We start from the raw sequence: 25,479 nt of genomic DNA, 5'->3' as shown, positions 1-25,479 counted from the left end.
GTCCCCGTTACTTAGCGGTTCGGCATAAGAGACCGATAGAATAAGTACTGGGCTTACAAAAGAATAAGTCCTGGGGTCGAGTTGCTCGACTAAAGGCGGTGCTCCAGCATGGCCGCAGTCGAATGACTGAAACGAGTAAAAGAGTAACTCTACTCTCCTAAATTCTTTTGTGAGTGTAGAGACTGAATTGGATGGCAGGGCACAAACAATACATGGAAGATTCTGGATAGTGAACCTGAGTTCAGGAGGGAGGTCAGACAAACGCACAACCCGTTTCTTACTGAAATAAAACATGACACACGGTTGAATATACCCACCCACCCGGTGCACAATACCCTAATTCTAAACAATTGAATTAATTTCAGTTGTTTCCCACCCCCCACAACACACACCTTTTCCTATGAACTTTCAGAGAAGCCCCTCCCTCTCCTTTCCTTCTCCTCCTCTTCCCTCTCGACATGTGACATAAACAAATTCGTACCCTAGAAGTTCTTTTCCATCCGTAACTTCCATCCTCGTCCCCCCCTTACTAGTTTTACTCCATTCATTTTACTAAAAGTTCAAAATTTCACATTTTGAAATATTCTTTTCATTGCCTTCATTTACCTATATTTGATCATTTGAGTACATTTATGAGTGCAATAAATCCTTTATTCTTCCTTGGCATATATTTATTTATGTGCGTGCGTTTTAGCATTATGGTCAGGATTCTGTTTACATGAACAGACATGGTTGTACGATTGAAAAGTTTGCTTCCAACCAAACGGTTTCAGGTTTGATCCCACTGCACGGCACCTTTTGGCAAGTGTCTTCTACTATAACCCAAAACTAACCAACCCTTGTGAGTGGATTTGGTTGATGGAAACTGAATGAAGCTTGCTCTGTGTGTGTGAACATGTGGGTTGTTTGTCTCCTTGTCGTGACACTGCATAATAGTTGTGTCACTGTCATACAAGAGGTGTCCTTCATTTGCAATCATCCAAACATGTCTGGCCAGGGGGGGAGATATTACTTCACTTGATAGTAGTTGAAGGTTAGCAACAGGAATGGCATTTGTCCATTGAAAATCAGCATCAAATGAATTCCATTTGACTCCTGAAAACATGGGAAAATGGACATTAAAACGACAAGGACAGTTTTCAACATTTTTCTTCTCCATGCTGGCATGGGTTGAACAGTTTGACAGAAACTGGCATGGCTGGAGAACTGCACCAGGCTCCAGTTGTCAGTTTTGGCGTGGTTTCTACAGTTGGATGCCCTTCCTAATGCCAACCACTTTACAGGCTGTACTGGGTGCTTTTTAAGTGACACCAGTCCAGGTGCTTTTTACATTTCGAGAAAACATTTTAATCTCTCATTATTCAAAGATTCCAATTTTTTCCCCTACCCTGTATCCCACACCATCATCCAAAACCATCTACTTTGACTATAACCTCCCGGCATTTCTTCTTACTTCAGTCTCTCATCTTCTAGCTGCTTCAGCTTCTATTTCCTTTTCCTTTCTTTCCTCTTTTTCTTTCTTCTTCTTTTAATTCCTTTATTCTCTTCTTTCTCTCTTTTTTTTCCCACACTTCTCACTTTCTCTGTAAACTATTTATTCAGCCTGTTGCACAGGCTTAAATTACTTGCTTTGAAAACACCATGATGGATTGAAACAATTATAAACTGTAGCTAGTCATTAAAAAAAAACTAATCTGTTTGACTCTATAAATTAATGCATTGAGTACTTTAATTAGTGTGTAAAAAACTTGTTTATATATATATATATATGTATGTATGTGTGTATGTATGTTTATATATATATATATATCATCATCATCATCATCATCATCATCGTTTAGCGTCCGTTTTCTGATGATGATGATGATATATATATATAAACATACATACACGTATGTGTGTATGTATGTATATGTATGCAATAATGAGGTAGAGAGTTCAATTCCTGTACCAGGCTCTGTGTTGTGTTCTTGAGCAAGACTCTTTATTTCATGTTGTTCCAGTCCAGTCAGCTGTAGAAATGAGCTGTGACATCACTGGTGCCAAACTGTATCAGCCTTTGCCTTTCCCTTGGATAACATCGGTGGCGTGGAGAGGGCATGAGTGACCACTAGTCTTCCATAAACAAACCTTGCTTGGGCTTGTACCTCAGAGGGTAACTTTCTAGGTGTATACCTTTTACCCTTTTTATATGTATATATGTCACCGTGATCACAGTGACTGACCAGGCTATCAGATGTTGCTACACATCGCTGGTCACAATGCGCTTCGCATTGTTTTAGCCTTCAAATGACGCCATCCTGCTGGCTAAGTGAGCAGGCCAACAGGAGAAAGTTGTGGCGAAAGAGTGCAGCAGGGATCGCCACCACCCCCTGCCGGAGCCTCGTGGAGCTTTTAGGTGTTTCCGCTCAATAAACACTCACAACGCCCGGTCTGGGAATCGAAACCGTGATCCTACGACCGCGAGTCCGCTGCCCTAACCACTGGGCCATTGCGCCTCCACATATGTATATATGTACATTTATGTATATATTATATTAGGATACATATATAATAAGCATTTGTTGGCAGAGTTTCATATTGAAAATATATATAAACCAGTGCTTCCATGTTTTATTCAAGTGTGTATGTGTATGTGTGTGTGTGTGATGGTTTGCTTCTTCATACGAACAAGGTTTTGGTTGAGTAAACCACAGCAGCACTAAATATATATTATGTTCATAAAAATGGTAGATATTTCCATGTATTTGTGTGTGAAGGTGTGAAATACTGTTGGTAAATAAAATGTTAGTCATATTTACTAGGATTTTAAACTATCACTTTCAGCTATGGTCTGACCGTAAACTGCTGGTAAGTTCCAAGGGAAGGTGTTGTGGCACCAGTGAATGATGTAAAGAGGAGGTGGTAATATTATTCCTGTGTGAGGTACAGTGAGAGTTTGTTGAGAGAGGAAAGAAGGTGTTCTTGTAAAGGTGATATGAAGCAGATCAACAGTGTTTACGTTAGGAAGATGAATCTGGAATGAAGTGGCTGATCAATGCCATAGTGATTTAGTGAGAGTCAGTGGAAGGAAGATTTTATGTGGTTAGAGATGGCAATGGTTGTGAACTTAAACCTTAAACTTTTGTTACCATTTTTCTGTTGAAACACACTGCCTTTGTGTCAATTAATTTCAAAATTGATAAAGAATTTAGTAAAATAACTGCGCCCTTAAGGTTTTGATTTTAGTCACTTTAACCTTTCAGCATTTAAACCAGTTGTATCTGGCCTAAACATTCTAAGTGTTTTTTGTTCAAACTGGCCAGATCTGGCCTCTTACGCCTGCCCTACTATGTTATTACAAATATAAACAAGCACATCATCAAAATCTTGAAGCTAAAAGATAATGCATGATTAATTAAAAAAAACAAAACAATGAAAGAGTGGTTTTGATTCAGGCACTGCTCCTGGAATTAAAGAGAGATAAAACAAGAAGTGCATGTCATAGAACTAAGGGAAATCTCAGAAAGGTTGGTATCAAAAGGGTTAGGCTTTTAGCATTCAGATTCCTTAGACAAATGTAGAAAAAAAAAAGGGAGTAAAGACCCCCTTCGGTCATGAATGACTCTGGGATTGCACCTAGAAAGTTCCCCTCTGAGACACAAGTCTGGGCAAGGTTGTTTTATGGAAGACCAGCAGTCACCCCTGCATACCAGTCTCCCCTCTCCATGCCACTAATGCTATCCAAGAGAAAAGCAAAGGGGCCAATACAGCTTGGCACCAGTGACGTCACAACTCATTTCTACAGCTGAGTGAACTGGAGCAACATGAAATAAAATGTCTTGCTCAAGAACACAACACAGCCCAGTCCAGGAATTGAACTCAGTACCTCATGATTTTGGACCCAACACTCTTACCACTGAGCCAGTATATTGCTTATTTATTCACATTGTTTTGAATTAATCGCACATTATTTTGTAGCTTCAAAATTTCAATGGCATGTTCATATATTTTTTAGAATGACATTGTAGGGCAGGTGTGAAAGGTTTGATCTGGTCAGTTTTAACATAAATCAGGTAGAATAATAGGGCCAGATATGGCCGGTTTAAATACTAAAGGGTCAAAGAAAGAGTCGGGTGAGAAATAGAGCCAGTGGCTATTGGGTGGTGATTGTGGTAGAAAAACAGGGTAAAATAAAGGGTTTATAAAACTTTTTGGCAGTGGTTGCGTAGAGGATATTAAACAGTGGTGCAAAATAAGGGGAACTGGGAAGAAAATTTCTCTAAAAAAAATGTATGTAGTTGGGGGGAGGGGTTGTATGTCCAAAGACAAAACAGAGGCAATAGGTTTCATTCATATTTGGTTTACATATTTATTCATTTATATATATATATATATATATATGGATATTTGACTCTTGGTAATGTCTTCACTTATTTGTGTGTGTGTATGTGTGTAATTTTATATAATTTTTTTGTCTGTTGAAAAATGATCTATACAAACATACAAAATGTACAGTGTACATTTCGCTTCTTTTGTGTGTGCTGAGTGTTTTGGTAATTATATTTTCATTTTTCAGCAGCAAAATCATTTTTTCCCTCAACCTTATTGAATATGTGTGTGTGTAATATATTTGTACATACATATATATCTATATAATATATATGTATGTATATGTAAGTGTATATATATATATATATGTATATATGTATGTATTTATTTGTATATATACATACATGTAATATATATATATATATATATATATATATGTATATTATATACATACATGCTTATATATATATATATATATGGATATTTGACTCTTGGTAATGTCTTCACTTATTTGTGTGTGTGTATGTGTGTAATTTTATATAATTTTTTTGTCTGTTGAAAAATGATCTATACAAACATACAAAATGTACAGTGTACATTTCGCTTCTTTTGTGTGTGCTGAGTGTTTTGGTAATTATATTTTCATTTTTCAGCAGCAAAATCATTTTTTCCCTCAACCTTATTGAATATGTGTGTGTGTAATATATTTGTACATACATATATATCTATATAATATATATGTATGTATATGTAAGTGTATATATATATATATATGTATATATGTATGTATTTATTTGTATATATACATACATGTAATATATATCTATATATATATATATATATGTATATTATATACATACATGCTTATATATATATATATATATATATATATATATATATGTATATTATATACATACATGCTTATATATATATATATATATATATGTATATTATATACATACATGCTTATATATATATATATATATATATATATATATTATATATGTATATTATATACATACATGCTTATATATATATATATAGATATATATATATATATATATATATATGTATATTATATACTACATGCTTATATATATATATATATATATATATATATATATGTATATTATATACATACATGCTTATATATATATATATATATATATATATATATAGTATATTATATACATACATGCTTATATATATATATATATATGTATATATATATGTGTGTGTATATTATATACATACATACATGCTTATATATATTATATATATATATTAGTTTATATACATACATATATATATATATATAGTGACGCATATTTGCCATAACTCGCTCTGAGATTTATCATTATATATATATATATATATATATATATATATATATATATATATATATATATATATTCATTTATATACATACATATATATATGCATGCAAATTTACATGGCATACATAAAATACAGAAAACTAAGGGAGAAGGGTATGGTATTTCAAGTCCGACAGCTGTTTCGCGGGGGCTGGGGATTATGTAATAGTTGTAATGTCCAGAATTGACAGATGGAGCATGCAAAAAGTCAAGGATGTGCAACCAGTAGAGGAAGTGTATAAACTTTACTGTTTTCTGTAATTTTTGTGCACCATGTAAATTTGCTTTGTAAATATATAAACATCTCTGCTTATACACGAGTGTTCATCCTCTGAATATCTTCAGTTATTTTTTCACTATATATACCCCCCATATATATTTACATGTATATAAGTATGTATGAATATACATTTTATATATTAAACCCAAGTGTGTTTATCTACATCATTATTTTTATGCATGTATGAGTGTATGTATATATATGTGTGTGTGTATGTATATGTATGTATATATATATATATATATATATATATATATATATGTATGTATATATGTATGTGTATATATATGTGTGTATATGTATGTGTAATATATATATATGTATGTATATATATATGTGTGTGTATATATATGTGTGTATATGTATGTATATATATATGTATGTATATATATGTATATATGTGTGTATATATATATATATATTATATGTATGTATATATGTATGTATATATATGTGTGTGTATATGTATGTGTATATATATATGTATGTATGTATATATATGTGTGGTGTATATGTATGTGTATATATATATGTATGTATATATATGTGTGTGTGTATGTATATACAGTTATGTATATATGTGTATATATAGGTATGTATATGTGTGCATGTGTATATAATTGTGTGTGTATATGTATATATGTGTGTGTGTATGTAAATGTATGTATGTATGTGTGTGTGTGTATGTATATTTATATACCAGTTTTTCACTGGATTCAGTTACTGGATGCTGTCTTTGGTTTCCCTTCAGTCCTATTGAGCCCATTCCTTATTCTCATTTGGTACTTATTCTACAAGGTCCCCATCACAAGTGTGAAAAATATGAATTTATCTGGAATATTGATTTTATAAAATATCACCAACAGAAATCCAAAAAACCACTAAAAATTGAGATGTTCTTACATGTATTAACACGATAAGAGTATGACCACTTCCTGTCAAATTACATGGGCAGACACGTGTTTCCAGCAATTGCATCCTAAGGAAAAAATTAAATCTAAGATAAAACCATATACCAATGATTAAAGTATTGTACAAAATAATAAATAAAACATATATATTTGGTAAAATGACTACACATGTTTCGTGGCTATATTTTACGGCTGTGTTTGCACATATTAAATTAATATGTGGGACAGGCTTGGCCGGGTGATTTAAGAAGCTTGCTTCCCAGTATATATAGTTTCAGGTTCATTCCTACTGTGCGGTAATAGATTGAGTGTTTTTTTTTTTTTTTATTGTAATTCAGATCAACCAAAGCTTTTTTAAGTAGATTTGGGAGATGGAAACTGAAAGTAGCCTATTTTCTGTGTGTGTGTGTCCTTGTCTTCACAAGACATGATGGTTGCAAAAATAAAACATCACTGTCATAGAGACAGTGTCCTTTGTTTTTAATTTTTCATGTACTTATGTTCGGCCATGGTGAAATATTACCTTGCTTGAAACCAGGTGAGGGTTGATGACAAGAAGGGCATCTGGCTGTTCGAAATCTGCCTCAATATATTCCATCTGACCCATGCAAGCATAGAAAAGTAGATAATGTTAATATGCAACAGTGTTTAATTCCATTGACAATATATTTTATATACAGTGAAGTACTTGGCTCTTACCCAGAGATTTTTATTCAACCATATATCTCAATACTCTTTTACTTGTTTCAGTCATTTGACTGCGGCCATGCTGGAGCACCACCTTTGGTCAAGCAAATCGACCCCGGGACTTATTCTTTGTAAGCCAGTACTTATTCTATCGGTCTCTTTTTGCCGAACCGCTAAGTGACGGGGACGTAAACACACCAGCATCGGTTGTCAAGCAATGCTAGGGGGACAAACACAGACACACACACACACACAACACACACACACACACACACACACACACCACACACACACACACCACACACACACACACACATATATATATATATATATATATATATATATACACACACACACATATATACGACAGACTTCTTTCAGTTTCCGTCTACCAAATCCACTCACAAGGCATTGGTTGGCCCGGGGCTATAGCAGAAGACACTTGCCCAAGATGCCACGCAGTGGGACTGAACCCGGAACCATGTGGTTGGTTAGCAAGCTACTTACCACACAGCCACTCCTGCGCCTACTCACAAATTGAATTTTTGTTTTCAGCTTTAATCATTCGAATTCTTCTGTGAAGCTCTTTGCAAAGTTCGCAGTATTCCAGCTTCTGTCATATCTTTTTATTTTATTTTTTTTTTTTTTATTGTAATTCAGATCAACCAAAGCTTTTTTAAGTAGATTTGGGAGATGGAAACTGAAAGTAGCCTATTTTCTGTGTGTGTGTGTCCTTGTCTTCACAAGACATGATGGTTGCAAAAATAAAACATCACTGTCATAGAGACAGTGTCCTTTGTTTTTAATTTTTCATGTACTTATGTTCGGCCATGGTGAAATATTACCTTGCTTGAAACCAGGTGAGGGTTGATGACAAGAAGGGCATCTGGCTGTTCGAAATCTGCCTCAATATATTCCATCTGACCCATGCAAGCATAGAAAAGTAGATAATGTTAATATGCAACAGTGTTTAATTCCCATTGACAATATATTTTATATACAGTGAAGTACTTGGCTCTTACCCAGAGATTTTTATTCAACCATATATCTCAATACTCTTTTACTTGTTTCAGTCATTTGACTGCGGCCATGCTGGAGCACCACCTTTGGTCAAGCAAATCGACCCTGGGACTTATTCTTTGTAAGCCCAGTACTTATTCTATTGGTCTCTTTTTGCCGAACCGCTAAGTGACGGGGACGTAAACACACCAGCATCGGTTGTCAAGCAATGCTAGGGGGACAAACACAGACACACACACACACACACCACACACACACACACACACACACACACACACACACACACACACACACACATATATATATATATATATATATATATACACACACACACATATATACGACAGACTTCTTTCAGTTTCCGTCTACCAAATCCACTCACAAGGCATTGGTTGGCCCGGGGCTATAGCAGAAGACACTTGCCCAAGATGCCACGCAGTGGGACTGAACCCGGAACCATGTGGTTGGTTAGCAAGCTACTTACCACACAGCCACTCCTGCGCCTACTCACAAATTGAATTTTTGTTTTCAGCTTTAATCATTCGAATTCTTCTGTGAAGCTCTTTGCAAAGTTCGCAGTATTCCAGCTTCTGTCATATCTTTTTATTTTATTTTATTTTTTTTTTATTTCATACAAAAAGTAAAAGTAAAAACCCAATACATCACCTACCCCTATTCATTTTTGTCCCCCACTGAAGATAGTTTGGACGTAGGTCAGCATTGATTCTATCTACTGTTGGAAACGCATATTTAAATCACAAACCGGAAAGTGTCCCAATTTTTAGTGTTATTCAGCACTTTTCTGAGCAGTATTTTATATATCAATATTCCAGATACTACTCTGTGTGTGTGTGTGTGTGGATATAGATATTTATATAACATCCATAGAGATCTTTGTCAAAGTCCCTTACATGAAGAAATACTGTTGTTAAAATATTTTATTTCAACATGACCCATATTTATGTATATACAAATTCATTCATAATCAAATTTTCTTAATGAAATTCATCAGTAAATATTAATTCATATTGGATTTCAAGATTTCAGCAGTTGTAATTGTATTTTTGGCTTTTAATCCAAAAGCCCTCTGTTTCTTTGCAATTGTAAATATTCGATTTATTCACTATTTGTTTATCTTATTATTATTTAACATAGCCTGTTTCTGTATCCATTATATCAAATTTCTAATATGAATGCTCATTTATATATATATATATATATATATATGCGCACACACACACGCACTCTCTCTGACTCTCAAATACATTATATATATATATATATATATATATATATACATTAGAAAAAAACCCCACCTTTTATCAATTCAACAATGAAAAAATTTAATTATACCATATAGAAAAAAATTGCATCCTAAAGAAAAAATTAAATCTAAGATAAAACCATATACCAATGATTAAGTATTGTACAAAATAATAAATAAAACATATATATTTGGTAAAATGACTACACATGTTTCGTGGCTATATTTAAGAACTGATAACATTAAAATCAATTCAATTTAAATATAGCCACTCCTCAGGTCAAAGATTATTATTTTTTAAATTTATACATATATATATTATATTTTGTGAAATTTGATTTAGTATTTCTAAATTGAATTTTTCCCTGTAAGTTTGGAATTATATTCCCTAATAATAATAATATATATAATATAGTACAGGCTATTTTGATCAAACTGTGTCTTAGTTATCATCTGTGTAGACAGTTTTCAATACACCCTAGTACGTGTGTGTATGTCTGCATATTTATATATATATCTATGTCTATATGCATATGTACCTGTCTGGAATGTATATATAGGATGTACTACTAATATATTTTTTTACCTTGTATATTTATTTCATGTTTGCAGTATAATGTGTGTATGTGTATATGTACATTCAAACATGTACACCTTGTTCTTGTCTATATATGTGCGAGATGTTATTTGAATATGAAAATGTATTTTTATAAGACGGTATCCTAGTTTACCGTGATGTAATGTTGTTTGGAACTTCCCCTTCATCACTTAGCTGACATTTCTCACTGACATCTCTCTCACACACATCATTAGCACTTATGCACATTAATACACACACACACACATATGCTCTCACACACACACACAAATGTGTGTGAATGCATCTCAAAAATCCCCATGCAAACATCTATTCATGTTTGTTTATTCTCACCGACCTGCATGGTAAAACACTTTAATTAATTTTAATGAATCTCCACTGGCATCCACAATGAGTATGCCAGTTGTTCAATCGATGACACTTCCTGCTCATTGAATTGTAATGTAGGTGGCTGAGTATACCACAGTCACTTATATCCTTAACATAATTGTCAGACAAAACCAGCTCGAGACAGCAGTGTTTGATAAGTTTAGTCTCTTTGAATTGCAGGTATATCCAATCCATCCTATGTCCTTTGCAGTTTCTGTCTACCCGGCTTCCTTCACAAGGAACAGGTTGACTTGAGGCTATAGGGAAAAGGAACTTGCCCAAGATGCCACAAAGTGGGATTGAATCCAGAACCTCTTGGTTATGAAGCGAACATCATCTTAACCACTTGGCCACATCTGCTAAAATACACACACACACATACAATAATAAATAGACCGTCAAATTCATATGCACTGACATGCATATCTGTGAAGCATCTATGCACCCCACACATAAATGAAAACATGTGTATGTCTACGCATGCACACACATCATTACTACTACCTCCAACAACAACACAACCACCACCACCACCAAATACCAAACATCCCAACTAAAGAAAAACCAACAACAATCTTAAAATCAAAAATGTGTTTATGCAAAACTATCTGCTTCTAGATTTCAGATGCTGCAATGGTAACTATACTAAATCTGCTATCACTGCATGTTGCTTATGCATTAGTTTATATAAGATGGTCTGTTTCCTGTTTCTTACCCAAAATACTCGTTGGCCCATATTTTTGCCAGGCATTTTATTTGTTTTTTTTTTTTATTGTTATTATAGTTTTTTTTTTATTCTTCTTTTTTTTTCTGACTGTAACATGTTCGAACATTTTTTTTTTGGTTTAAATTGATTTGATAATCCTGTTTTATTTGTTTTGTGTGTATATATGTATACATATATAAAATATATATACACACACACACCACATACATATACAATACTCTCTCTCTCTCACACACATGCACACACAAACATACACACGTGTGTGTGATATGTATAAATTCATAATGCGTTTCACAGTGTAAGATATACCTATATTTTTTTTAATACGTGTACAATTTCAGCCTCACTGTGGAGAGTAAACAAAGTAGTTACTCTGCAGGTTTATATATCTTGCTATCTTTATTATTATCATCATCATCATCATCATCATCATTATTATTATTATTATTATTATTATTATTATTATGTTGTAGTTGTTGATGTTATTCTTGTGTTCTTGTTACTTGTAGTTGTAGTATTGCTAAAGTTTATTTCTTTTATATATATATATATATATATATATATACATATATATACATTGTAAAAATATGTGTGTGTGTGTGTGTATTATACTTGTTTGTTTTTAAAATAGTTTAAAAAATGTTGGGGCATCTGTTTTGTGGGAAGGTTTTATTTTTATTGTTGTTTATATGCATATGTACTATTGATGTTTTTCTTTTTTTTTCTCACCCTTAGATATATACATACATACATACACACACATGTATGTGTATGTATGTATATATCATCACCTTACTCTACTCTGTAGTAAATGGTATATTTGAAATTCGAAATTTTTTCAATAAACAGAACCATCAATTCTAACCATTGCCAAACACAGACCATTTTTATTGATTTGTCACCACCGTCACTGCCGCCATCATCACCATTGCACCATCATCATCATCACCACCATAATCACTATCACCATCACCACGCCATTATCATCACCATCGTCATCATATTAAACAGCAAGTACATGTTTACAACAACTAAAAAAAAGATATCAAACCAGAAGCAAAATTTTATGTACTTTTTATATATATTTATCTATTTTTTATTGTTTTGATTGATTGCCCTCTTTCCCAAGACCTGCCATCCTAGCCCCACCTCCCTTCCACATTTCCCTAGACCTGCCCTTTTCTTCTCAATCTTCTGATCATTTCCAAAATACAAATACATTTTTATTGTTGATATATGTTGTATGATAATAATAATGATAATAATAAACCAATGATTTGGTGTTTTCTTTCAGTGATCATATTGCAATTATATTGTGCATTGTTGAGTATTTTAGTATCACCAATGTTATCATCTTTATCATCATCATCATCATCTTTCTAGTAGTCCTTACTATTGTTAGTATGGCCGAGTTGGTACCACAGTACTTCACCCTGTTTGATTTGTTTTAGTCATTCAAAAAGCAGGTTATTTTTCGCATCTTCTGATAGTGTGTGCTTTAGCTTGTTTCTCTTGTTTTAACTTTTCTATTATTGTTGGGTCATCTTTGTATCTTGATTTCAGACATCTTAAACATTCAGTCCTGCTTTTTTTTGTTTTGTTTTGTTTTGTTTTGCTGTAGTCAGGGATTTTCTTGTAGTTCATTTCTACGTTTTCTGGATGGCAAGTCTTAAATATTTTCGGTTTAAACTAGGCATTAATTGGTCAGTGGTCAAATTTAAAGGTGTTTTCTGAGGATGTAATCAATTTCTTTCTAGCAGGACTTCAAATTCTGTTGTGGTTGTTCAATTTCTATTTAGGTATGGTATCATCTTCAAACAGTTATTGAATTCTTTGGTGGTTGTATAGTAGAAACTATTTGGTCACGCTTTGCTCTATGATTGTACATTCCACATTTGGAGGGGAAGGATTCAGTTTCAAGCCTCATATTTTCATCATTGTTTTTTTTTTTTCCATCTCTCTTTTTCTTTCAGAATTGTTATTATTATTATTATTATTATTATTATTGTTACTAATAGTCAAAACAATGATTTTAGTGGTAACCTTTTTAGCAAAATCAAATCAAATGGTTTGAATTCAGTTTTTTTTGCTTTACATCACTTCATACTGTTACTAATATCTTCACGCCGCCATCATTACTGTAATCACCAATGGCACCCTCACTATTAATAATAACAATAATAATATTCGCTACAATACCAAACATACAAATCTATATTACAGATTATTAATAAAACTGTTTATTTTCTCTTTTGCCTTTTTGCTTTTTAAACTTTTTATTATCAAAATGAAATGAAAAAAACACAAAAGATAGGGAAGATACAAGTTATTTTAATCAAGGGTCAGGGTCAATTGTTGGTTAAAAATGTACCATTTTCCTCTTAAATAAAAGAACCAAAAATGAAACAAACAAATAGAGATGGAGGAAAATAGTGATGGCAAAAAAAAAAAAAAGCAACAGGTAAAAATATATAAAGTGTCTGTGTGTCATGATGAAAGGTAAGTTTCAAAACAAAAAAATTGACCATGGTGTAGTTTGTTTGTTTACAAGTTAAGGCAGTGCTCCAGCATGGCCGCAGTCAAATGACTGAAACAAATAAAAGAAAAAAACATAAAGTTTGGTATTCTACTAAGGTCCATATCTGCTAATGGTATGATTATGATGGCAATATAATGTTTTCTTACCTTAAAACAAGGTCACAAATGCTCAAAGAGAGGATATCATTGAGTGGATCCTACCAGGAATATGCTGGTAATTATTTTATGGAATGGTAGAATGGTGGAAGATGAAGTCAAACACTGCAAGATATTTTGTTTGTCTCTCTCTCTGTGTCTGTCCTGCCCTCTTTCCACTGTCCAACTTTGGAAAATATCAAAACTGTTCCAACAGCATGTTGGAAAATGATAGAAGTGCAGTAATGGAAGATTATATTGGAGAATATTTTCTTTGGAAATGATACCAACATGTTTTGTCGTGTCTTAGAATGGTCACTATGTAAGTAATAAATACACATGCATTGGTTGTATTTCACTTCTGTTCTTATTATTCATCATTTGGCTAACCAATTAACACTTTTGATACCAACCAGCTTGAAACCGCCCATGGCTCAGTAGTACAAAAGTTTTGTTTTCAAAAGTTCTGAATTAAAATTTTCCACCAAACCTTAGTCATAATTTTATGTTCTTATCACTAGCTTAATGATAATGAAGTTATTTTACTAAATTATTTGTTATATTTTAAATTAATTGAAAGTAACACAGAGCATCTCAACAGAAGTATAGTAACCAAAGGGTTAACTAATTGATTTTTTGATTAATCATTCAGTTAGTCAATCGATCAGGTTTTTTTTTTTCAAAATCCTTTCATTACCAATCACATCCTTGAGAGAGTTAGCTGATTGGTTGACGGATTAAATGACTAACCAGTTGACTAATAAGAATAAAAGAAGTGAAACAGAACCAATGCATGTGTATTTATTGGCATAATGACCCTCCTAAGATACAACAAATTCTGTTTCAACACATGTGTTGATAAACTAAATACAAAAACATGCCAACATGATATGAAATGAAAACTATTAAACAAAGAAATACCATATATTCATGCAATAACATAAATAAATAAAAAAACATTGGAAAATAACACCACTTCATCAAAGTTTGTACATGCATACTAATGTGTGCATAAACACACAAGTGCAAGATTTAAGCATTATGGATTTACTGTTATTGCTGGCCTTGTGTCAAAATTTGAAATCAAAATGGATTTTTTTTTTTCACTTCTTTAAAAAGGAAAATGAATCTGTCCAGACTGACTTCCATCCATGATGGATTTATTTGCCTATGTAACTACAATGGACTTGCCTATATAATGGACTTGCCCGGCTGTGCAGAAACCATGGATCTCCTCTTTCTAAAGTGAACGAACTTGTTTGTTATTAATGCTGGATACACTTCTTCTGCTAAAGCTACTCCTACCACTACTCTTCACAAAATCAAGGATTTATGACCCATTATATAATAATGATAAAGCACTTTACACGTGTGTAAAAACTGGATTTACCTGGAAAGCAGTGGAATTTACCTTTGTTATAATGGAACATCCTCTGAACAATGGACTTTACCTATGTTGGAAGGTTTGATATGTTTGGTAGTGGTGGTGATGATGTGCTGTTATGTGGAATTCAAGTATTTTCAATGTGTTTTTTTGGGGGGGAAATGTATCTTTGCATGCATCTACATGTATATATATATATGTATGTGTTGTGGAAAGAAAATATGAGTGACTGAACATGGAACCACATGAATGGGAAACAGTTTTACTACCACATGGCCATGCCTGCAATATACAAATGTGTGGTGTGTGAATGCATTTTGTTTTATGAAAGAAGAGAAAAATATGTGTATTGTGAAAAGAATGTATCTACACTGCGTGGCACCTTGGGCAAGTGTCTTCTACTATAGCCTCAGACCGACCAAAGCCTTGTGAATGGATTTGGTAGACGGAAACTGAAAGAAGCCCGTCATATATATATATGTGTGTGTTTGTCCCCCCAACATTGCTTGACAACCGATGCTGGTGTGCTTACGTTCCCGTCACTTAGCGGTTCGGCAAAAGAGACCGATAGAATAAGTACTGGGCTTACAAAGAATAAGTCCTGGGGTCGATTTGCTCGACTAAAGGCGGTGCTCCAGCATGGCCACAGTCAGATGACTGAAACAAGTAAAAGAGTACATGTATGTGTGTGTTATATAAAGTATATATGTGCATGTGTCGGAAACTTGAGAAAGAAAAGCATGTGTGGATGTGCGTATAGGGAAGAGAGATTGCATGTGCATTGGGAAAAAGAGTGTTCGTACACGTCTGACTATTTTGAAGTGTGTGTAGTGTATGTGTTAGGTGCTTTGTAAGAATATGTATATGTATGGAACCCATGTATGACTTGCACATATTTCAATTTGAAAATTAAACTGTTACCTGACATTCTTCTAGGTAGGTATCACCCGTACACGAGAGCATGCGGTAGAGAATGTCATGTCTGCCAATGAAGATCTGTTGCTGTCCCCCACCCGCCACTGCTATTTGCTAGCTGGGGATTTCTCACTCACCATCGTTTATAACCCCTTACCTGTTTTGTCTCTTTATTTCTCAAAGTCAAAGTAAGAAGTAAGAAGCTTGCTTCCCAAAAATAGGGTTTCATGGGCAAATGTCCTCTACTTTAGCCTCAGGCTGACCAAAGCCTTGTAAGTGGATTTCGTTGATAAAAACTGAAAGCAGCCCATGGTGTGTGTGTGTGTGTGGCGCAGGAGTGGCTGTGTGGTAAGTAGCTTGCTTACCAACCACATGGTTCCGGGTTTTCAGTCCCACTGCGTGGCACCTTGGGCAAGTGTCTTCTACTATAGCCTCGGGCCGACCAAAGCCTTGTGAGTGGATTTAGTAGACGGAAACAGAAAGAAGCCTGTCATGTATATATATATATATATATATATATATGTATATGTTTGTGTGTCTGTGTTTGTCCCACTAACATCGCTTATCAACCGATGCTGGTATGTTTACGTCTCCATCACTTAGCGGTTTAGCAATAGAGACCGATAGAATAAGTACTAGGCTTCCAAAGAATAAGTCCTGGGGTCAATTTGCTCAACTAAAGGCGGTGCTCCAGCATGTCTGCAGTCAAATGACTGAAACAAATAAAAGCCTAGTACTTATTGTATTGGTCTCTCTTGCCGAACTGCTAAGTGAGTAAGTGATGGGGATGTCAACACACTAGCATCAGTTATCAAGTGATGTTGGTGGGGGACAAGCATAGACACACACACATATATATATACAACAGGCTTCTTTCAGTTTCCTTCTACCAAATCCACTCACTAGGCTTTGGTAGACCCGAGGATATACTAGAATGAATACAAAAGAGATAACTCTACTTTTGGACCACTCTGTGTGTGTATATATATATATATATATATACTCTTTTACTTGTTTCAGTCATTTGACTGTGGCCATGCTGGAACACCACCTTTTAGTCGAGCAAATTGACCCCAGGACTTATTCTTTGTAAGCCTAGTACTTATTTTATCGGCCTCTTTTGCCAAACCGCTAAGTTGTTGACATTGAATAAGTAAAATTCAATCTGTCCATTGTAAGGATTTGCCATGCATGGTAATTTTGGTCAAAATTTAATGTCTAGATTGAGAGATATGCTTTAAATTTGTTATGTTTTTATGTAAAGTACCAGCTGTTGAACCCAGTGTTGCTCATGTTTTCTGTGTTGAAGTTAAGCCCACTTCTGACCTTGTATTGAAATCTTGTACGCTCCTCATGCCAACTATTACCCATATAACTAAGATGTTATATCTGGATTGGCAGGCTGTTGCAGGATGAGTAGATGTGTGGTAGGTAGAGGGAAAATGGTCAGAGCAGGCACCAGAGTTTTGTTGAAGGAGCAGAGTTTTTGCAGCTGACGACAATGTGTTCAATGGTGCAGCCATATACTGACATTAACTCACTCATCGATTTTCATCAGAATCAGACAAAAAAATACAAAAGCTGCAGGAAAAATAACATCATTATGGGAATTTCCATTCAGACACCTGATTGAGCTCACAAAAATCGATGCCAACTGAGCATTATTGAGTTTTCGAAAAATTCTGGCTTTGTTTGAACTGCAGGGCATGTGATCTTCCTATGTGCCAAAAATTGTTAAAATCAGTTGGACGGTGTGGGAGGAGTTAGAGTAACCCCAAACACACAAAAACAGACAGACACCATTACACATTTGCGTATATAGATATGGCTTTTATTTTAAAGGACTCTGTTGAGTGATTTCGCAGTTAACATCAGCATAGAAGAACTGATCAAATAACTACATAACTCTCTCTCTGTCTCACTCTTTCTTCCCTTCATTCTCCCCCCCTCTCTCTCTCTTTCTCTCGCCCTCCTGACTTATATAGACTCGAGAGAATTTATTGAAAGATATTTTGTTGCAGCATGGTGCTTGTGAGGCAATTACACAGAAGCATGCACACACACACATACACTTGTTTAGCTGATCCCTTGGGAGACCTGCTTGTTACATTGAGTTGGTCAAGTTATTACATAGAAGCTAACCCTCTCCAAATTAAAGACAGCAGGGGGTTAGCTGGCATTTAATTGGCAACCGCATAGAACTCTCCCCATCAACCATTATCTCCCACCATGGGGTATTGTGATGTCATAGTGTTTTTTCTTTTAGCATTGTTCTAGAAAATATTCTGCTGTAGTAGGTCATATCCAAATATGGTATTGGTGATGGTAAGGAGAAAGTTACGACAACCATCATTGTATAATAGTGTGTGTGTATGTGGAACCAGCCACAAATAATCTGTTATCAGTAATATATACAATTTTGTTAATCTTCCTACATTTGTATGTGTTTTTACATTGGCAGAGGGGAGGGTTTGCGTGTTTATATTCATTAGTGTATTATATTTATGTTTGTATGTTTGAGTATCTATATGTGTACTTGGGTGGATGCGTGTGTATGTGTGTACGTACACGTACATGTAACCTTTGTAGGTCAGTTCACAAAAAAAAGCAGGTTCCAAACCTGTTTGACACCTACTGCACAGAAGAGGTTAGTTAGTCGGTCATTCTATGAACTGTGTAAAATAATTTTGTGTTTGTGTGTATCTGTTTATGTATGTATGTGTGTGTGTGTGTATAGGGGTAAACATGGTTGTGTGATCATTCGTTTGCTTCCCACTGCGTGGCTCCTTGGGCACGTGTTTTCTATTGTCCTTGGGTCAACCAAAGCCTTACAAGTGGATTTAGTAGATGGAAATCTGTATGATCCGCTTAAATAAGATCATCACATATATATATGTGTGTGTTTATGTCCCTGTAACTTAGCAACAGACTAACAGAAAAAGTACTGGAGTTGACTCGTTTGACTAAATTTCTTCAGGACAGTGCTCCAGCATGGCCGCCGTCTAATGACTGAAACAAATAAAAAAAAAACAAAAAAGTATATTATATAGTGGTTAGGGTGTTGCACTCACAATCACAGTTTCAATTCCTAGACTGGGTGGTACATTGCATTCTTCAGCAATTGCATTCTTCAGCACCTGACGTGTGGCACATCGTGCACCTCAATTCAACACCTGGCGTGTGGTACATCGTGCACCTCACTTCAACACCTGGCATGTGGTACATCGTTCACACAACATAGATTTGATGGAGGCAGTGAACTAATGTTCGGTGAATGCATTTGATTACTACAAGCATGAATTTTGAAGGTCATTCAGCAAAAGCTGAACACACATATACATATGTATGTATATATATGTGTGTGTGTATGTATGTATGTGTATATATGTATGTATATGTGTATGTATGAGTGGATATCTTTATATATAAAAGAGAGGTTGTGTGCTGTCTGTCTCCTACAATTTAGATTCCTAACTACTCCCACATTTTGCGGTGCAGTTTAACCAAAACCGGGTATCTTATAGTCGTGATTCATATCGAGCCCTTCTGGGTATTAGCACGCGTCTACGATGAGTCTACAATTTTAAAAAAATTTACCATCATTTTTTTCCATTTTAATGCACTTTTTCGCTATTATATAAGGGAAGTAACTCTCTAAAAATTTATTAAATCTCAGAACGCAAAAAGCTACAGTAACCCCGCCCCCCTTTGTGGTTAGCCATATTGAGATGGCTATTATACTTTACATCTCTAAAAATGCTTATATAGTTATTTCCCTTACAAACCCGAGCAATGCCGGGCGATACTGCTAGTATATGTATAGATGTGTGTGTGTATATACATGTATATGTATATATTTATCATACCAAATCCATTTTCCATTTCCCTCGTCTATAAACCCAACATTCACTGCTGATTTCCTGATGTAGATCCAGTGAAAGTTATACTGTAACTGAATGACATCAGATAGCCCAAAACAGCGAATGGGCCTTAATCAGCATACTAATAGGCATACACCCAAAGTTCAAATAATTACTTATATGTATGTGTATGTATAGAGAAAATTCTTTTATCAACTTTGACATATGTGGAGTATCTCACAGCCTATATTTTGGCCATTAGACTTCCCACAAAGATGGTTTGTTTTCAGTGGTGAAGGCTTTGGAAAATGCTGATAACAGAAAGTTAATTCCAATGTTTGCTACAAGCTCAATAAACAACATATCTGAAGCTCTTCTATTAGAGTTCTCCATTTGCCTTACCCTTGGCTTCAGACTAAAAATTTCTAGGTCCTTGTGCAAATATATATGTATATATATATATATATAGGCGCAGGAGTGGCTGTGTAATATAAAATCACTACACTCCGTGAGTGTAGTGGGTGCTCTTTATGTGCCACTGGCACAGGTGCCAAGGGAGGCTGGCAATGGCCATGATTGGTTGGTGCTTTTTACGTGCCACCGGCATGGAGGCTAGTCAAGGCAGTGCTGGCATCAGCCACCTTCGGATGGTGCTTTCTACGTGCCACTGGCATGGGTATCACAACTACCATTTCCATTTGATTTTCATTTTGATGTTGATGTACTTGACTCAATAGGTCTCCTCAATCACTTAACTACACATTATTTCTCATTGTTTATTTCATAGTGCCATATTGCTTGTTCTTAGAACTTATTTCCAGAATCAATTCTTACAAATTACTAATCTCGTCTTGCATTGTTTTAAGTTCAAATCTTATGAAAACCAGCTTCACTTTCGTATCCCTCCAATGTAAATAAGCTAAGCTCCAATAATGTATTTGGAGACATTTTCTGAAGCAAATTTTCTATAGCCAAAATCCCTTCCTGTTGCCAGACATGTTTTCAAGACTGGAAATAAGGGCCACTACTTCTATGGCAGTGACATTCATGTGTTTGTGTGTGTGTGTGTGTCTATTACGTGCTTTCAAGAGAAAAAAAGATTAAAAAAACATACATATATGACTGATTTCTGTCTACCAAACCCATTCACTAGGCTTTGGTCGGCTTGAGCCTGAGGTGCCATGCACTGGGATTGAATGGAAAACTGCATGGTTAGGAAGCAAACTTCTTAACCACATATCAATGCTTGCACTTAGTTATGTCTGCTTGTAGATAAAAAAGTATAAATAGGTCTTTCTAACCTTCATAATTAACTGAAAAGATAAGATAAGGTTTAGATAAAATCAAATGAACAAAAATATATTTCAGTGTAATGATTTTTCCCTTTAAACATTGTGCAACTTTCAACACATGATCTGAACATCTTAGATCAGGCCTGTGGATGGAAGCACTCAGTCGGTTACGATGACGAGGGTTCCGGTTGATCCGATCAACGGAACAGCCTGCTCGTGAAATTAACGTGTAAGTGGCTGAGCACTCCACAGACACGTGTACACTTAACATAGTTCTCGGGGATATTCAGCGTGACACAGAGAGTGACAAGGCTGGCCCTTTGAAATACAGGTACAACAGAAACAGGAAGTAAGAATGAGAGAAAGTTGGAGCAAAAGAGTACAGCAGGGATCACCACCATCCCTGCTGGAGCCTCGTGGAGCTTTAGGTGTTTTTGCTCAATAAACACTCACAACGCCTGGTCTGGGAATCGAAACCGCGATCCTACGACCGCGAGTCCGCTGCCCTAACCACTGGGCCATTGCGCCTCCAGATCAGGCCTGTGCTATTTCCATGAACAAAGATCTTTGAGAATGTTCTGCAGCTAACACATGACAACTCAGTCAGTCTCTTTCAGTATTATTAACCTAAATCACAATCATTACACATAAACTAGAAAATAATTCTATGACTTATACCCTTTCTGTTCATGAATACCACACTGATAACACATTCAAGCACACTGCAATACTATATATCTGATCAGTAGAAACCAAGAGTGGTGAGTGCATTCTGAACATTGGGCTTCTTCAAGCTCCCTAAACAGTTAACTGTTGACCCTGTACAAAGCTTAATTTAACAGTTGTTACATGCACAAACATCCAAGACCTCATTCAAAAGCCTCGACTTTCTCTCTTCTAGAAAATATTTCAGTTCTGATCATCTCCTCATTCTACACAAAGTTCAAATATTAGAGTTAAGACTAAGAGGCTGTTAGTAACTCAAGACTGAATTGTGAGGGCTTGACTTCTTCCTCTTCCAGAAGGTTAAAATCTTCAGTTCTGATCAATTACTAACCCTCTTAAAACTTCAACTGTAACTTATTTCGGGACTGTTACTCTCACACAGAAACAAAATCCACCTAGACGGGTTACCATAAAATGCCATCCAAAGGATAGACAACATTCTGTAGTGAACGAACCTCTGTGTGGTTGCTCAGTTTACTCGAGGTAATAGCCAGATCTCCCTCAACATCACACTCCACCTGTTGGGAAAAAAATATGGACACCTGGATAATGTAGTCTTAAATGCATTTTGCCTGAAAAGAAAATGGGATAGTCACAGCAGAAACAACTTTTATGTCTTGCTGGATCAGAGCTAAACAACAGCAATGCTACAACCATTAGCTTATAAATATATTTGTTTCTTTTACCACCATTCCAGCTGCTTTTGTTCCTCTGATCTATCAAATAGAGCTAACAAGAATAACAACAACAGCAACAATACCACAAGCATTACCATCATTATTGTTGTCCTCTTCCTCATCTAGATTAGTAAACTGGAGGTGACCCTTAATAAACAAACTTCTCCATGTCAAGCTTATTGTGTCTCAATCTGCCAAAACAGTGAAACATAAGATTTTATTCAGTGAAGACTAATCTGCCCTTCCAAATCTTACTGTCCCTAACATGTTCCCAGCAAGCATCACCCAAACCACTGATTGACAAATTAGGACCTTAGTCACACTGAACTGACAAGACCTAAAGAACTCCTAGCACTAGGAGTTGTGAATTCCCACATCAGAGACAACCATTTTATCTCTCCTTTTCTTTTTCAATCCTTTAACTCCACGTGGAGCACAGGACACTAACAACAGATCTCCATCTATCTTGATCATTGGCAATGGATTGCAATTGTCCCCTGGTGTAGCTGCCTATCAGTGCTTCAGTTTCTGTGGACCTTGTCCATGTTAATCTGCCGTGTTCATGTCTTCCTTGGGGTGTCTGTCAGAGGGCTCGCCTTGTAATACTGGAAACGAAATTCCATAGGTTTTGTCCCATCCAGCCCCATTTCTTCCTTTGTACCTGGGTTTTGCTAGGTTGTTAGTTCATCTGTTCTCTTAAGGCTTAACTGCTATTAAGATATTCAAGGATAAAATCCAATTTCTTGGTTCCTCTTTTGTCTCAACCGACATTCAGTATACAATGCAAGGAATAGTTGCCTATTGTTTCACTCAGTTGATTAATATTTAAAAGTAAATCTATGTATTCTTTGTCATGCTGCAAGGAAAACTAGCAAACAGTAGGATTTTTACATCTTAATTCAGTTTATCTTCTCTTTATATTTTCTGGAACAGCTAAAGTTTTATTCTTTAAGGATTTCTTTAATTTTGTTCCTATTTATTTGTTTGGATTCATTTCCATTTCATATCATCGTTATTTCCAGATTTTCATACACACATTAAATGTAGATTTTAATAATGTTTCCTAAATGACTTAAGAACAACAAATATTAATTAAAGAAGGTGATTATTAAATTATGTAGCATCAAATATTTTTTTCCTCTGTAAGAGTCACTTTCACTTCAAAGTTTCACCAAGGAAGGCTTATCAGGGTGTAAATGTATAGAATTAGGATATAGCACCTTTATTGAGGAACTGCGTCAATTCCATTACCACATCTACTTCAACCCCTAATCTATACTTGACATTAAGTACTTCTATAAAATCACTATATTCTATTCTGTATACTTGCTGTTTGATAAGTTTACCTAGTTACAATTAACATTATATATATATATATATATATATATATATTACGTGGCTTGGTGGTTAAGGTGTTGCACTCATGATTGCGAGATCGTAGGTTCGATTCCCAGACCGGCCATTGCATTGTGTTCTTGAGTAAAGCACTTCATTTCACATTGCTCTGCAATCATTTCGACATCTGACGTGTGGCACCCATTGCACCTGTAGTCGATATGATGGAGGGAGCGGAACACAAACATTTGACCATTATAAACAAATCATCTGTGTGGTTGTTCGGTAAGAAATTGTCGAACTCTCATACACTGTCTAATGACGGGAGAGTCCATTTTATATATATATATATATATATATATATATATATATATTCCATAGTAAGGCGTATTTGTACTTCACAGGGTACATCACAGTCAGCTTTTCTAAGGTATTTCTCCTTAAAAGTGTTCAACTAATAGTCATATAAATTATGGATTATTTGGTTCTATCATACAAGTCTACTTGGTGAATAAACTGTAAGATCCAGCTTCTGATGGAGAATATAAAGGGAAACGTATGACCTTAGTTCATAGCAAGTCTTCCACTAAATATGATCTGAAGCTCTGTGTTATGATGTATTATCCATTAATAGACTATATCATTTTACACACACCTTCACTCTACTCTGCTTTTTATATATATATATATATATATATAGTTCCCTGATTTTGTTTTTGTAAACATATGCAGTCTATGAATCTATTATAGATATATCATCATCATTTTACATTTACAACCCTGGCATGAGTTGGACAGGTCATGGTAGTCCAAATTCTGATAAAGTTACTGGTCTTCTAGATGGATTCCATTTTGGTAGGTTTTCTGTGGTTGGATGCCCTTCCTTATGCCAACCACTGGGTACATTTTATTGTGGCACTAGCCCTAGAGGTGTTGCCTTGTCCTACACAAAGCTAAAGAATACGCTTTAATCTATATTGTCTCCATTCACTTAAAGCAACGTAACCAAGGGAATAGAAGGGAGAGTAATGAGTAATAGAGAACTAGGGCAAGGGATTGAGGAGAGTTAGAGAG

The 25,479-nt window shown here is 35.1% G+C and overlaps 1 protein-coding gene across 3 annotated transcripts in view; it reads left to right on the top strand.

The window, feature by feature from the left end:
- LOC115215929 (sushi domain-containing protein 2-like) overlaps positions 1-25,479 on the top strand; it is a 266,474-nt gene that overhangs the window by 138,058 nt on the left and 102,937 nt on the right. For 2 of the 3 annotated variants that reach the window (XM_036505806.1, XM_029785289.2), the window contains exon 4: positions 11,435-11,452. The exons of the other annotated variant lie outside the window; for it this stretch is intronic. In XM_036505806.1, the coding sequence (XP_036361699.1) occupies positions 11,435-11,452 (18 nt within the window). The remainder of the gene's footprint in view (positions 1-11,434; positions 11,453-25,479) is intronic. 3 annotated transcript variants of the gene reach the window in all.

The sequence above is a fragment of the Octopus sinensis genome, linkage group LG9 (assembly GCF_006345805.1).
Source record: "Octopus sinensis linkage group LG9, ASM634580v1, whole genome shotgun sequence".
NCBI classification, from domain to species: domain Eukaryota; kingdom Metazoa; phylum Mollusca; class Cephalopoda; order Octopoda; family Octopodidae; genus Octopus; species Octopus sinensis.
The sequence above is the reverse complement of the archived record's forward strand: the minus strand, read 5'-3'. Positions and strand labels throughout refer to the sequence as shown.